This window comes from Eriocheir sinensis, chromosome 23 (assembly GCF_024679095.1).
Source record: "Eriocheir sinensis breed Jianghai 21 chromosome 23, ASM2467909v1, whole genome shotgun sequence".
In the NCBI taxonomy this organism is placed as follows: Eukaryota; Metazoa; Arthropoda; class Malacostraca; order Decapoda; family Varunidae; genus Eriocheir; species Eriocheir sinensis.
This window is the reverse complement of record NC_066531.1, coordinates 17386490-17402851: the sequence shown is the minus strand read 5'-3', so window position 1 is coordinate 17402851 and position 16362 is coordinate 17386490. Positions and strand designations below refer to the sequence as shown.

At 44.6% G+C, this 16362-nt stretch overlaps 1 protein-coding gene across 1 annotated transcript; it reads left to right on the top strand.

Moving 5' to 3' along the window:
* Positions 1-4360: 4360 nt before the first annotated feature.
* On the top strand, positions 4361-15961 carry LOC127002518 (uncharacterized). The gene is made up of 5 exons (XM_050868587.1): positions 4361-4513; positions 9003-9132; positions 9365-9516; positions 11435-11547; positions 15694-15961. Exons 2-5 carry the CDS (start codon positions 9007-9009, stop codon positions 15921-15923), a joined length of 621 nt encoding a protein of 206 aa, XP_050724544.1. The 5' UTR covers positions 4361-4513; positions 9003-9006; the 3' UTR covers positions 15924-15961.
* Positions 15962-16362: the final 401 nt, after the last annotated feature.

Below are 16362 nucleotides of genomic sequence, written 5' to 3'. Positions count from 1 at the left end.
GAAGGACACTCTGCTGCAGGAATAGCTTGGGAAAAACAAGCAAACTATATACTATCCAGAGATTTAGCCAGGTTCAACAGGGCTGGGAGTGGTTGAGGGGGTTCAGGTGGGTCAATTATGACTGATTTCAGTCCTGCAGATTTAGGTTTTTTGTATGGCTTTATGGGCACATGACTGAACTGTCCCATCTGCACTACAGATCTGATACTGCTGGACCTTTGTAGCAGAGATGAAACCTGATCTGTTGCTGCTGGGGTTACACATGCAATGCCACCCTTGGTATGCCACGTGCCATGACATGTTAGAGTGCGAACATATATATCTACATTGTCAAAAATAAAATTGACTAGATCTCCAGAAAGGTAAAAAAACTGCTCTCCTTTTGGTAAAAGGGCATCATATAGTCTTTGAACCTCCCTGTAGTTATCTGCAAAAGATAAACTACCGAGAAGATCAATGAGTTCACGTGAATCCAGTTTTCTATTAATATACACAGATATTCCTAGCAAAATTGGTGATATGAATGAACGAGGTCTGACAGCAGATATTATACTATGGGCAATAGCAGTGCGACGTCTTTCTGCTACTGCTCTGTCATTTGATTTAGTCTTGATTATCACTTCTAGGAGACGCCTTAAGCCCCAAATACACTGCCGAATTTTGGCCACGAACTTGACGCCGAATCAGTTCGTGAAAAAATTCGGCGACCGGTTCGCCGACATGACCAAGATTCTAACAGTTCGTGACCATTCGGCGACATGTCGGCGAATGCTCAAGACAATTCGGGGACAGTTCGGAGACATGTCGCCGACTATTCGGCGTCCAAGTCGCCGAGCTCAAAATCTGAAATGTTAACGTTTTTTTTTGTCGCGGAATAACTGGCGACAAGTCTCCGAATTGTCTTCGCATGTCCCCGAAGTGTCGGCGACATGTCGGGGACAATTCTCCGACAGTGCCAAGATTTCTGACAGCTGATCATCTGATGCCCATGTGGCATACAAGAGCACGGGAATCCGCGCCTACCTCATGGACTACTACAACACCCGGGGAGCAGTGGCCTGACAGGACAGAATTGTGGGCGAGTAAATACCATGTGTGGTAATATGTGTAGTAATATGTATGATAGTATGTGTAATAAAATGTATAAATGTGACTTGTTTTTGATTTACTCTCCTACAAATATTTTAGTATGAATGAATGTTTACGTAATATCAGTAAACAAACCAGTAACTGAAAGAAGAAATAAATCTAGATAACTGAAAATGAAACAAAGGTTAAATAATGGCAGAATAATGATATTAAGAAATAAATAAAGAAATAAATAGTAAATTAATTATGAAAGAAATGAAAATGTTAGTTCCATACCTATTTTATATATTCATGATTCTTCTTGTTTTTCATATTTTCTTGTTTACTTTTTATTATAGTATTATTTTATTCTCTATATATATATTTATATATATATATATATATATATATATATATATAGATATATATATATATAGATATATATATATTGAGAGAGAGAGAGAGAGAGAGAGAGAGAGAGAGAGAGAGAGAGAGAGAGAGAGAGAGAGAGAGATAATCCACAAATAAATAGATAGATAGATAGATAGACCCCCGTGTACACCTCCCACCGCGACCCGTTTGCCATGTCGTGATTTATTCGCCGAATATTCGGGGACATGTCCCCGAATAGTCTTGGCCATTCGGCGACATGTCGGAGACATGTCCCCGAATAGTCGGCGACATGTCGGCGACAAATTTGCCAATAAAATTTAAAATTCACCTTTCAAAATTCGGCGACAATTCGCCGAACACCGCGAATCGGACGCCGAATTGTCTGCAACATGTCGGCGACAATTCGGCGTCCATTTTGCATTCGTGCACATTCGGCGAACGGCCGCGAATTTTTCATGCAACATGAAACTTTAGCCCCAAATACACTGCCGAATTTTGGCTCACGAATGTGCGCGAATATGCAAGTCATCAAGTGTCGCGAACAAGTTCGGCATCTTTCTTGCCTGTTCTTGGCCGTTCGGGGACATGTCTGCGTCCACCACGCGACTTTTGACAGTTGGTCACGACCGCCACGAAAGTTTCATGTTACATGTTTCTTCCATTGAAAAGTAAAATATTGGAAGCCGAGAATATCGTCAATTACTCTGGTATGTATTAGTCTTACATTTGTTGCAAATTGCTGGTGATTAGTTTAGTATTTGATAATTCTTCTGTCCATGTTTTCGATGGTAACGGTTTGTATTAACATATTTACAAACGATTCATTCAAAATGGCCGCGGAGGGGTAAGATGAACCTTTAAGTTTGGGGACAGATGAACCATCAGTTCATCTTACCCATCATGTGTGAATGATTATTTTTAATCCTCATTGTAATCTGTTTGATATCAGATGCCGCGAAAATACATCAGAAAAACGGGCCGGGCCCCTGTACCCCTCGATGTGATGAAAAGGGCCTCCGCTGCATTCGACGATGGAAAAAAGAAGAAAGAAAGAAAAGAAAAGAGCCACAAAAATACTGACTGATACGCCAGTCCGGGATGAAGTAGCAGCAGAGAGAGAAGAAAAATAGGCCGCCAAGGCGAATAAAGAAATTGTGAAGAATTTGTTTGGTAAGAGACATAAGTCAAGACAGACTGCATCTATAATGTAACTTCGGATGATGATAGTGAGGACGATGTATGCGAGACCATGGATTCACTTACATAAGACTCTGATGACGATATATCGGATGACGAATTAATGGAAGGCGGTTTCGTGGTAGTGAACATTCATAACATGAAGGGAACCACACAGATATGTCGCAAGAGTCGACGTAATCGACGGTGATGAAATCGAGGGAGTTTTCATGAAGAGAATCCCGGGACACAGGCCCATTGAAAGCAAACAGGCCTTCATAATCGACCACGATGATGAAGCATCATTCGATAAAAAAGATATTTCGGTGACACTACCAGCTCCGAAAAACTTGTCTGATAGTCTGCGAAAGTCGAACCAGTTTGTGTTCCCATGTGACTTGGGAAGATTCAATCTCTCGTAGGCCTGTTGATGGACATAAGTGCATTTTGCTAAATTTTCAAAAGGATTTCTTATTCTTTTAAAAGGATGTATATGTACTATTGATACATAAAAAATGTGTACTATCCTCTTTTTTAAAGGCTTTAAAAAGGTGAAAGCCTTATCAGGAGAATATCAATTTTGTTTATGGTTAAAGTTAAATGACAGCTGCTCAAATGAACACTGACAGAGACAGGGTCACGTTACCAGGGAAGACCCCAGGTCGAAAAATCTAATAAGTGGTTCATCTTACCCCACTTCCCCCTAACTAGGAGATCCGAGCCAAAAAATATATTGTCCTCAGTCTTACACACACACACACACACACACACACACACACACACACACACACACACACATACACAGACACACGTACAGTGTAATTCAAGCAAACATATCTAAATTGAAAATGACCGTATCTCGCTTATTTCCAAAGTCAAGTTTTTTATTAACAATCAGCAGCGGACGGAAAAAATTGATAACCCGACGGGCCTGACGTGTGGGTGGGCAGTGGAGAGAGAGAGAGAGAGAGACAGACAGAGACAGAGAGAGAGGGACAGAGAGAGAGAGAGCAAATCATACGTCTAATGACCTGTATGTCCTCACTAATCTGAGGGAAATCACGAACCGTAGGTATAATAATTTATGAAGAGTAACGAGCCTCCATTATGGGAGGTAAGGGTTGCATATGACTTGCGCTACACTGTCGTGTCATCCTGACAAGATGTTGCATCACTTCCACTGTACCCCTTCACTAGTGGTGGCAGCGCTCACACGTAGGCACGCAAGCATTTAACGGGCATGAGTAAATCTTGTGTTTACACTTGTAATATTTGCTTTGTTTTGTGTATGCAGCTCAGTGTTTTAAGGAAGTGTTTTGAATCCTCGTAATATTCATTTTAAAGAAAATAAAATTGTATAAGAAATGCATTGTAATTCTCAGACAACGACGTTGTTTGTTAACGCGCATCGGATCCGGGGACGAGTAGGTTTCATTGCTTGTTTCTCAAACATCAGTTCAGTCATCTATAGGCGATGGAAAGTTTCAGATTCCGCCATAATCAACTTTACTTTTTAACTCTTAGCGGGTGATATTTTCTCAAATAGTCTCCAAAGCAAATACCCTTCACTCATCGTTAATCAAGTCATACTGAGTATACTATTCTGAGGAGACCTCGGGTAACCTTGTCCCAGGGAATCTACCCCAGCGGCCGGTGGCAACACTGCAGGGTGGCGCACGGCTGCCTGAGGTGACGGAGCTCACATATCAGGAGTCCGTCGGTAGTGGCGCGTGCCCTGTCGTAAGTGTAACCATTACGTACCCTTTGAGGCTCCTAAATACTCTTCCGAACGCATGTGACCAGTTGTTGTGTCGCGTGTAACCTAGATTGACGCAGCGACGGAGGGGCAGCCTGAGGGACCGAACACCGATTCCTGGTAAGTACTTCCGTGGGTTGCCTCGTAGCAGCACAAGAGGTTTGTACTGATGTTTCTGGAATAAGAAAGTGAAAGGATTGTATCATCTACAAGAGTACTTCCTTCCGTGTATAGTTATGTGAGCTCGTAAATTCCACCGTCGGTTACAACATAAACGGCAAATCGTGTATACTGCCCCTTTTCACCCCCCATCCCCTTTTCGTTGCTTTTTTACATAGCTCAACTGGCAATTAGCACTACCACAGCTACCATCCCCTCCCTGTCTTTGGCTTTACAGTGCCTAATATCAGGGAACTCCATGACCAATAACCCAGGAAAACTACTGTTGTCAAATCGTGGACACAAGTGTTGACACACTGTCCACTGAGTTTCGTTCACCGGCCCCGACTTTAAAATATATACACCGCATGGAAAGAGGCTAATGTTCAGATATGTCACTACATATACACTCTCCATAATTTATTAGATATGAATTTGTCAGTTGTGCACACTGATAACAAGTTTGTAATTTGTGGACGAAAATGTCTCTTATTACATTTCGTTCAAATTTAGTCAAGGACAGCTAAAGTTGTTCACAAGGCTATTATGCATTTGAATAAATGTTGTATTCATTCCTGCAACGTCCTCCCTAAGAAAATACGAAGAAAACATTGATAATTTGCACAAATATTCTGATATGCTCTAAAAATATATAATGATAAAACCATTTAACTCTCACTTGACAATGTTATGTAATGACGTCATCGACCATGCCAGCCGGCGGATTTAGGAAACTAGTAGGCTATTGTGAATTGTATTACAAAGCTATTATTTTGCATTTATGAATACTAAGCGATTCGTTTGCATTTATGAAACTAAGCCATTACTTTGCATTTACGAATACTAAGTTATTATTATGCATTTAAGAAAACTAGGCTATTATTTTGCAGTAACTTTTTTTGGTCAATTTACGGTTTCACCCAACCAACGATTTTCTCACGTGGTTCATGTTTTTCTGCTGATAGAAAATCTTTTTTTTTTTTTTTTTTTTTACGTCGTTTCCACCATAAACACTCGCCTGCGCCAGAACGGGCTGGGCCGACCATCAGGCCCCACCTGGAAGAAGCCTTGGGGCGACCATAAGGCCCCACCGGGAAGATGCCTACCGGCGCAATAGGCAACAACGTAAAAAAAAAAAAAAAAAAAAAAAAAAGTGATACCGGTCTGTAATTTAATGGATCCGCTCTCTTGCCTCCCTTAAAAATCGGTACCGTACTATGTTTGCTCTCTTCCAATCTTGTGGTACCTTTTCTTCACTCAGAGAGGCACTCATTATGGAGTGCAGTTTCTCTGCAAGTTGATCACTACATTCTTTCAAGATCCACCCTGATACTCCATCCGGCCCCGTCGCCTTTCTTACATCCAGTTTGTTCAAACTTTCTTTGACCTCCTGCACCGTTAACTGAATCTCTTGCATAACCCTTCCTTTTTCCTGGCCCGGGGGTTGTACAAAATCTTCTTTTGTAAAATTCTATGGAAGCTGTTATTCATCACCTCTGCCATCTTTGCTGGGTCCTCATATGTGGTTTCATCCATTTTCAGTTTATCGATTTTTTCTCTGTTCTTTAATTTGCCGTTCACACGTCTATAAAATAGTTTGGGTAGGTCTTTTCACTTGTCGATTATATCTTTTTCATATTTCCTTTTTTCTTCTCTTCTAATCTTTGTATATTCATTCCTTGCTTGTTTGAAATCGTTCCACGAGTTAATTCTTCTTCGTCTCCTCCATCCCTTCCAAGCTTCCTCTTTTCTCTTTCTAATTATCTCGGATCTCTTGTTAAACCACTCCTTTTTACCAACATCCTTTTTGGTTACCTTGGGGACATATCTATTTTCGGTTTCCTTGTATAGCTTTAAAAACTCCTCCCACTTATCCTGTGTACTCTTGGCTTTGTACAGCCCACTCCAATTTGCATTTTCAAAAAAGGTTATCATGCTAACAAAGTCACAATAGTTGCTTCTCCCAATTTTGTGATTTTCTTTTCGGTCAATCGTTTTATTTTCTGATACTTCAAAGTCCACAACCTCATGGTCACTCTTCGCTATTGGACAATCTACGTTAAGATTTTCTATTATTTCCGGCGCCTTACTAAATATATACCAGGTCTAGTCTTGATGCCTCGCCTTCTTTCCCGAATCTGGTATGTTCCTTGATCCACTGAGTCAGCACATGTTCCACTGCCAGTTGCAGTAGTCTTCCTCCCCACGACTCGTCTGCTCCCTGCGTCTGCCAATCCTCCCATTCCACCTCCATGCAGTTGAAATCACCCATTATAAGTATTCTCTCACACGCCCTCAACATTTCATCCTTGCAACTCACCGTCTCTTGTATCATTTGTTTATATTCCCGCAACCCCATACGCTTGTTCATGGGGGCACATACCCTACTACATAATGCCTCCTTCTTCCTTCAGCACCACCTCTGTCAAGCCTTCACCCTCAATTACCTCCTCCACCCTAATGCCTTTTTTAACCATTAACATCACACCTCCTCCCTGTTTTATCTTTTTGTCTCTCCTCCATATGTTGTTTGCACCTTCTCCAATCCCCACTACCTCAATTGAGTCACAACTTAGTTTCCGTCAGCCCCACAATATCAGGTTCTTTGTCTCTCAAATAGTCGTTAATTCTATCTACGATGAAACTATTCCATTAATATTCGTATATGTCACTTTCCACCCTTCCTCCTTTTCTGTTAGTTTTATTCCCTTCTTCCTCTCGACCCTATGAACTACTTTCTCACTTTCATATCCATTACTCTCCAAAAAAACTCCCTCTTCTTGCGATCTCTTCTCATTAAAATCACGAACCTCACCTCTAAAGGCGGCTTTACACCTGGCAATTCACGGCTGGCAATACAGGCGCAGCAGCATTTTTGGTATGGGTCTGGGTCTGGGAGCTCTTCTCGCGGTAAGTTCTCTGCAGCTGAGCGTGTCCGTCTTTTATTGCCGACTGGCGTCTGGGTAAACAACATGTCGGCGCCAATAAAACAAGAAATGACAGATGCAGATAACAAGATTTGGAGCCGGGAGGCCGAGGTGGCATTGCTAGAGGAAGTGAGACAGCATCGACACTTGTGGGACCCACAAGATAAGCTCTACAAGAAGCAGAGTCTGCGCAAAACAACTTTTGAGAGAGTGGCAGCAACATTGCGGGAAATGTTTATCTCTTTGCGAGATATCGAAGGAGGTATAAGGAACGGTTATTTTCGTGTATTATATAATCACACTATGTAATGCCTGGGGGTTGGGATGGCATGTTCCTCCCTTCTCCTTTGTTGTTAAATGCAACAATAAACAATCAATCAATCAATCAATACTACTTATGATAAAACTCGTTTACTTAAAGTATTTCTACAATATTAGGCTGATGGACCAAACTCATTGTGGTTTTAAGATATGGTAGTAACCTTTTGGGGTGTCTGGGGTGAATTCATGCCCTTGTATTTACTAGCAGTTTACGTCTTGATGCCGGCGGCTCCTCCCACGTGTGAAGGTACTTTCTCCCGAGAGCACCCAGCCGGTCTAGCCGCTAGATCGTCGTGGGTGTATTGCCGGCCAGGAATTGCCACGTGTAAAGTGTGTGTGTGTGTATGTGTGTGTGTGTGTGTGTGTGTGTGTGTGTGTAATTCACCACGACCTGATCACGCGTTGGTCTCGTAATCGCCAGCAGCAGGGACCCTCCCGACATGAGCAAGTGCTCTTTATCGTCGATCTATGGGTACTTCCAGGACCTCACACACCACACCCCCCATCCCCTTTGCTCAAGGGGGGATAGTAACCACTCCTAGTCAACGGAAAGAATCCGGCCTGAGCGGGCTCAAACTGCCGCCCTTTCAGACCGTGAAGCCTGGGAGTGTGTGTGTGTGTGTGTGTGTGTGTGTGTGTGTGTGTGTGTGTAGTTCATTCATAACACCCTCTCTCTTTCTCTCTCTCTCTCTCTCTCTCTCTCTCTCTCTCTCTCTCTCACACACACACACACACACACACACACAGAGAGAGAGAGAGAGAGAGAGAGAGAGAGAGAGAGAGAGAGAGAGAGAGAGAGAGAGAGAGAGAGAGAGAGCAACTTCAGCTGGCCGTGCAATAAGCCGGAGAGCCTTACTGCACCCACACCTCACTATCACCTGTCATCCTCGTCCATGTAGCTATCCAGTCTACTCAAACCAAGCTACCGTCGCTGCACTAACTATGTGATTGCATAGTCTATTCCATTCCAGAGAGAGAGAGAGAGAGAGAGAGAGAGAGAGAGAGAGAGAGAGAGAGAGGCGGGCCACACTTGCCATGGAGGTGGGCGGAGCTGGAGAGCCAGCCGGCAAATCAGCGAGGAGTGCGGCGCGGGGCTAGAAAACTGTACCTACCTTCGTAAATATATAAAGGATGTATAAGGGAATTGTACTGTACTGTATTCATGACCTGCCTGTGATTCTTCTGTCTCTTCCCTCCTGCAGGATAATGTCTGAGGGCGGCAGTCGAGGCGACGTGGCAATGAGAGTGATCGCGAAAGTACACAGGCCGGGGGTCACGCCGGAGGAGATGGTGGTCGGCTACAACGAGTGGTCCGAGAACTACGAGGAGATGGTGAGAGAGAGAGAGAGAGAGAGAGAGAGAGAGAGAGAGAGAGAGAGAGAGAGAGAGAGAGAGAGAGAGAGAGAGAGAGAGATGCCTTCGGTACCAAGTGCCTACGCAGAATCATGGGGTATCGCTGGAATGATTTTGCGTTAAACCGGCGACTACTCCTTGAGGTCCGGGAGTGAAGTGATGCGGCCCCTGGGGTACTCACCTGTAATCACCCGCTTCCCCGTCCCCTTAGATGATCTGGAAAGGCGGGTACCGTGGCCCCGCCATCACGCTGGAAGAGGCGCTGCGTTGGGTACCCCCGGAGCGGCGAGCTAAGGCCAGGGTGCTGGACGTGGCCGCTGGGACGGGCTGCGTGGGCCGCGAACTCCACCGGGAAGGCTTCAGGTGGGTGCCGCAGGGCCGCAGACAGGGGGATGTCCGGTCACCATACTTAAATATCCTCCAGTCCACTCCCTCCTGCCTGCCAGTGCCTCAGCCTCAACACGAGTCCAACGCCAAGAGATGAAGATAATGTGTTGGAAATTACAGCTGCTTGTGTAGAGGCAGGGCCGCTGGGTGGGAACTGGGAGCGGGCAGGAGCGGCATTACTATAGTCCATCAACTCTAACTTAAAATTGAGCCCTGTGACTTGGCCCGGGGAAACCCCCATTGTTTACAGATCTAGCGATGACCTGCGCATGACGTTTTGTCTCACTGTTAGTCTGTACGTTATCTATTTATGGAATGTACATACATTCATAATACGACTGCGTGGTGTTATGAATGGCTTGGGATTAGAGGGATTGATTGATTGATTGATATAGAGTTTCTTTCATGGCGCCGCAACATCTTGGTCATATGGCACCGGAGTAATAAAATGGAAGGCAAATAATTAAAATAATCTAAGGGTGATAAAAGTTATTAGGAAGATAGTTTTGAAATGGTCCATTCAGATATAGCACTAGTTTAAAATGCATTAGTGAAATACAAAGAACTTTCTATAAAGAGACCCTACAAGAGATGGAGGATGCCCATCTCCTGCAGATACCCCATGACGTCATGTCCAGGGGTGAACGCCTTTTCACCCAGCATTAGGGAAAGGGAAAAATTCCCATGTACATCACGACACCGGGAGAGGTACTGCTCTCGCAGACTGGGGCACTCGACCTGGGATTAGAGGGAAAGACAACGACTCAGTAAACCTTCCATATCACTTGGCAACGTGGCTCATGCAACGTTGCCGCGTGACGGACCTTGGCAACAGGCGCCAGGCCGCACCATTCAACGTTACGCCACAATGGACAAATGAAGTAGATCTCACTCTTGCGCCCTGCGCAGCCATGCAGAGAGAGAGAGAGAGAGAGAGAGAGAGAGAGAGAGAGAGAGAGAGAGAGAGAGAGAGATAGACACCCTCTCTGAGGAGAGTAATGGAGTGATGTGGCAGCAGCGCGGTCTCGTGGGGAATCCTTGTGTCGCGCCCAAGGGCTCAAGTTAAAATCGATAGGCTATACTATGTTAGGAATTAGGCCAGTTAACCGGGGGACTAGACAAATTAACTATTTCCCTTATGGAACTAGTCTCGGGCCGAGAGTTCAAGCCAACTATGAGTATCGTCTGAGCTCAAATAAGCCTTGTATGGTACTTAAATACTCGGTCATCGGCTCCCAAACCGAGACCGAATTAACTTATTCACTGCCTGAAGACTAACCACATTTACCATGAAAGGAATAACAATAGTGAAGTGATTCCTTTCATGAAATAATAACTAATTGTTCTTGCTGAATTAAAATTAAAGAGCAAGGATAATTTCACCTATGGAAACAGAGAGGAAAGCCACGCCATCTGGCGAGAGAAATTAAAAATATCGCTTCAGACCCACGTGGTTGGTTTTCTCCCACTCCACCACCGGCCTTCACAAAGTAAAGACCAAGGCACTGCAGCCCACCCATTAACTCGGACGCAGTGTACCTTCTATTAACTGACTGAGGGATACTACACCCGGCAACGAGACTTCAGAGACAACAATATCTTTTGAAACCCGCTTCTCAGCTAAGTGCCCCCAGCAGTTATTTGAGACAGATAGTTTTACTATACGGATCCGGTAGGATTATTATTTGTTCGGCTGTCTGGAGTTGCTTGTTGGATACCTTCACCACCTAAATGCTGGTAAGCACTTGTTTGTTTGGGATTGTCTGACGGGTGTGTTATTCACTTTGCGAGTGACCTAACTGTTGGGTAGGGTAAATTTACTGATTCCCAACAACTACTACTACTGCTATAACTTCTACTACTACTACTACAACTACTACAGCCGCTCCCACAGGCACATAGACGCTGTGGACCCGTCGGAGGGCATGATGAAGCAGCGGGAGACTGGCATCTATACCAACGACTTCCTGGAGTTTATCGGCAGCGGACACTCCACCGTGCCCAAAGGTATTAGTGTTTTTTTTTTTTTACATCAAAGGACACGGCTCAAGGGCAACAAGAAGAGTACAAAAAAAGCCTGCTACTCGCCGCTCCCATAAAAGATAAAAGTAATTAGTAGACAAAAAAGAGGTCAGTTTCGAGAGGAGAGGTGTCTTGATACACTCTTCTTGAAATATGTCAAGTCATAGACAGGGGGAAATAGAGACGAAGGAAGGTTGTTCCAGAGTTTACCTCTTGCATAAGGGTTTTGGATAGTATAGGGATGAGCATGAGTAGAAAGTCGTGTGCAGCGGGACCGCGGGAGGGAGGGAGGCATGCAGTTAGCAAGTTCAGAAGAGCAGTCATCATGAAGATATCGATAAAAGATAGAAAAAGAGGCAACATAGCGGCGGAATTTAATTAAGAGGTAGAAGGTTGTCAGTAAGAGGAGGAGAACTGATGAGACGAAGAGCCTTAGACTCCACTCTGTCCAGGAGAGTTGTGTGAGTGGAATTATTGTTATTGTTGTTGTTTCATATGTAAAGATTAATATACGTATTTTTCTTTTACATCTCTCTCTCTCTCTCTCTCTCTCTCTCTCTCTCTCTCTCTCTCTCTCTCTCTCTCTCTCTCTCTCTGACACATACGACCTGGTGGTCACCTCGGGCGGTATGGGCGAAGGTCACATCTCACACAGTGGCCTCGACGACGTTGTGCGCGTCGCAAAGAACGGTGAGTGAGTAAGTGAGCCTGCGTGCCTGCGTGCGTGCGTGCGTGAGTGAGTGTGAGTGTGAAAGTGTTTTTACAAAAAAGGAGACAGCTCAATGGCACAAAAAAAAAACTAATAAAAAAAAGCCCGCTACTCGCTGCTCCTGAGAAAAAGAAAATCAAAAGAGGTGGCCGAAAGAGAGGTCAACTTCGGGAGGAGAGGTGTCCTGATACCCTCCTCTTGAAAGTGTTCAAGTCGTAAGTAGGAGGAAATACAGATGAAGGAAGATTGTTCCAGAGTTTACCAGCGTGAGGGATGAAAGAGTGAAGATGCTGGTTAAATCTTGCACAAGGGGTTTGGACAGTATAGGGATGAACATGAGTAGAAAGTCGTGTGCAGCAGGGCCGCGGGAGGAAAGGAGGCATTCAGTTAGCAAGTTCAGAAGAGCAGTCAGCGTGAAAATAGCGATAGAAGATAAAAAGAGAGGCAACATCGCGACGGAATTTAAGAGGTAGAAAACTATCAGTTGGAAGAGGAGAGCTGATGAGACGAAGAGCCTTAGACTTCACGCTGTCCAGAAAAGCTGTGTGAGTGGAGCACCCTCCCCCCCACACGTGAGATGCATACTCCATACGAGGGCGGACAAGGCCCCTGTATATGGATAGCAACTGTGCGGGAGAGAAGAACTGGAGGAGACGATACAGAACGCCCAACCTCGAGGAAGCTGATTTAGCGAGAGTGGAAATATGAAGTTTCCAGTTGAGATTTTGAGTTAAGAATAGACCGAGGATATTTAGTGTTGAAGAAGGTGACAGCTGAGTGTTGTTGAAGAATAGCGGATAGGTGTTTGGAAGATTGTGTCGAGTTGATAGGTGGGGAAATTGAGTTTTTGAGGCATTGAAGGACACAAGGTTTCTTCTGCCCCAATCGGAAATGATTGCAAGGTGTGAGGTTAAGCGTTCTGCAGCCTCCAGTCTGGAGTCGTGTACTTCCTGTTGGGATGGGGTTCTATTGAAAGAAGTTGAATAATGCAGAGTGGATTCGTCGGCGTATGAGTGGACAGGACAGTTTGTTATTGAAAGAAGATCATTGATGAATAACAAGAAGAGAGTGGCTGATAGGACAGAGCCCTGTGGAACACAACTGTTGATAGGTTTAGGGGAAGAACAGTGACCGTCTACCACTGCAGAGATACAACGGCCGGAAAGGAAACTGGAGATAAAGGAACAGAGAGAGGGATAGAATCTGAAAGAGGGCAGTTTAGAAAGCAAAGACTTGTGCCAGACTCTATCGAAGGCTTTCGATATGTCTAGCGCAACTGAGAAAGTTTCACCGAAATGGCTAAAAGAGGATGACCAAGAGTCAGTTAAGAGAGCAAGAAGATCGCCAGTATAACGCCCATTGCGGAACTCATACTGGCGATCAGATAGAAGGCTGGAAGTGGGAAGGTGCTTTTGAATCTTCCGGTTAAGGATTGATTCAAAACCTTTAGATATACATGAAAGTAAAGCTATAGGGCGGTAGTTTGAGGGATTGGAACGGTCACCCTTCTTAGGCACAGGCTATACAAAGGCATACTTCCAACAGGAAGGATAGGTAGATATTGATAGGCAGAGACGAAAGAGTTTGACCAGGCAGGGTGTCAGCACGGAAGCATAGTTTTTAAGGACAATAAGAGACTCCATCAGGTCCATTAGCCTTCTGAGAGTTGAGGCCAGAGAGGGCATAGAAAACATCATTTGGAAGAATCTTAATAACGGGCATAAAGGAGTCAGAGGGGGGGTGAGTAGGAGGAATATGCCCAGAATCGTCCAGGGTGGAGTTCTTAAAGAAAGTTTGAGCCTTAGAGACAGATGAGACGCCAGTGCTGCCGTCAGGGTTAAAGAAAAGAGGGAAAGAGTAAGAAGTGAAATTGGGGGAGACATTTTTGGCTAGATAATAGCATTGGCTTTAATAGCACGAGAACAAGCACGATTAAACCAAGGATTTTTAGTATGAGGAGTAAAAAAAGAACGTGGAATGTATGCCTCCATTCCAGAGACAATCACCTCTTGAGATGCGCTGGGCACACACAGAGGGGTCTCTCTCCTGGAGGCAGTAATCATAATGAAGTTACAATTGGTCACGTATGTCAAGGTGACCTCTAAACTTGATGAAATGCTTTGTATACAAACTGAGATGGTAAACACTGACAGCTGACATTCCTACAAGGTGGCGTAATCTATCTGTCGTGTTTTTTTTTTCCATTGATATACTACAATTACTATAACAAGGTCATCCCACCGAGCTGAATCAAAATGCCAGAAGCATCGCCTCTTCGGTGGGTCCAGAGGATGTACAGGAGCGATAGGACAGGAAACAGAAATAAGGTTATGGTCGGAGGAACCCAACGGAGAGAACAGTTTGACAGAGTAAGCAAAAGGATTAGAGGTAAGGAAGAGGTCTAGAATGTTGGGCCTGTCTCCAAAACGGTCGGGAATACGTGTAGGGTGCTGAACCAACTGCTCTAGGTCGTTGAGGAGAGCAAAGTTGTAGGCTTGTTCACCAGGCTGGTCTGTGAAAGAGGATGAGAGCCAAAGCTGGTGGTGAACATTCAAATCACCCATGATGGAGATTTCAGCGAAGGGAGAGTGAGTCAAGATGTGCTCCACTTTAGAATTCAAATAGTCAAAGAATTTTACATAGTTAGTAGAGTTAGGTGAGAGATAAACAGCACAGATGTATTTAGTAATAGAATGACAATGAAGTCTTAGCCAGATGGTGGAAAATTCAGAAGAGTCAAGGTCGTGGGCACGAGAGCAAGTGATGTCGTTGCACACGTAGGTGCAACATCTAGCTTAGGATTAAAATTTAGGATAGAGATAGTAGGAGGGAACAGAGTAGAAGTTGCTGTCAGTAGCCTCAGTAACCTGTGTTTCGGTGAGGAAGAGAAAATAAGGTTTAGAGGAGGAGAGATGGTTTCCACAGTATGAAAATTAGAACAAAGACCACGAATGTTGCAGGAATTGATAAGGAGGAGGTTCAAGGTTTCAAGGTGTGTGTGTTGTGTGAATGTAGTGTGGTGTAGAAAGAGAGAGGAACTGTCTTTAGAGAGCATGCTGAACTGCTCTCTGGTGTTGATGAGACAAAAGGGAAACGGTTAGTGAGGACTTTGGAGGGCTTCAGCACCCTCCTCGCTTCCCATATATCCTCACCGAGAATAGGTCACGCCCGTTCGGTAGGTGTCTTCCTACCTACTTCTACTATAGGATCGCAAAACAGTTCCTGGTAATCCCAGCAACTTTTACGAGAGGCCTTTCAAACGGGCGAACTTAGGCGCCGTTTAGGATGGGAAAGAGCCTACATAGAGATTTCATATTTGCCTGGAGTAAACCTTGAGGCGGTCTCCCAAGGGTGGGCTAGACGACGCGCCCCCTAGCGTATGCCCCAATGATTAAGTGAGTTCCTCCTCTCCGGCACTCCAGGAGGCTTCGTGATCATCGTGATGCGCCATGAGTTCCTACAGACCGTGCCTTCATACAAGGACAAGCTGGAGCCTTACATGGACCAGCTGGAGGCGGACGGGAAGTGGAAGAAGGTAGGGAGCACCGTTGCCAGATTATCGTACTCAGAGCATCGTATTTACCGTTTTTTGACACCTAACTATTGCCAAGAAACATCGGGAATTAACTATTTTAACGATAGATATAAATGAATCTAGTTATTGAGCCCCAGGAGACATATTTGAAGTCGGAAGTTGGTAAATATATAAGAGGCTGATGATGATGATGATGGTCATAATTCCTTCAGGTGGAGCGGCGCATCGTCCCAAACTATTTATGTGACAAGGAGGGTCTCGTCTTCGTCTTCCTCATCACTAAGCCTGAGTGAGGAGGAAGAGGAGGGAAGGGAAAGGAGAGATGAAGAGGAGGAGTTATAGTGGTGCTGTGCCAAGGCTGTCTCTGTGTAACAGCCTTGGCTTTCGTCGCGGCACCCGAGACTGAGGTGAATTATCGTGCTCTGGCAACCTGGCGTTATGGCGTCTACGATGTTATATGATAGTCTACGCATAGGGCACATTTGTCTGTATTAATCATATTATTGAAATTGTCGTAAAAATCTGTTTTAGTTTATAAGACTGAGGCTGCAGAATC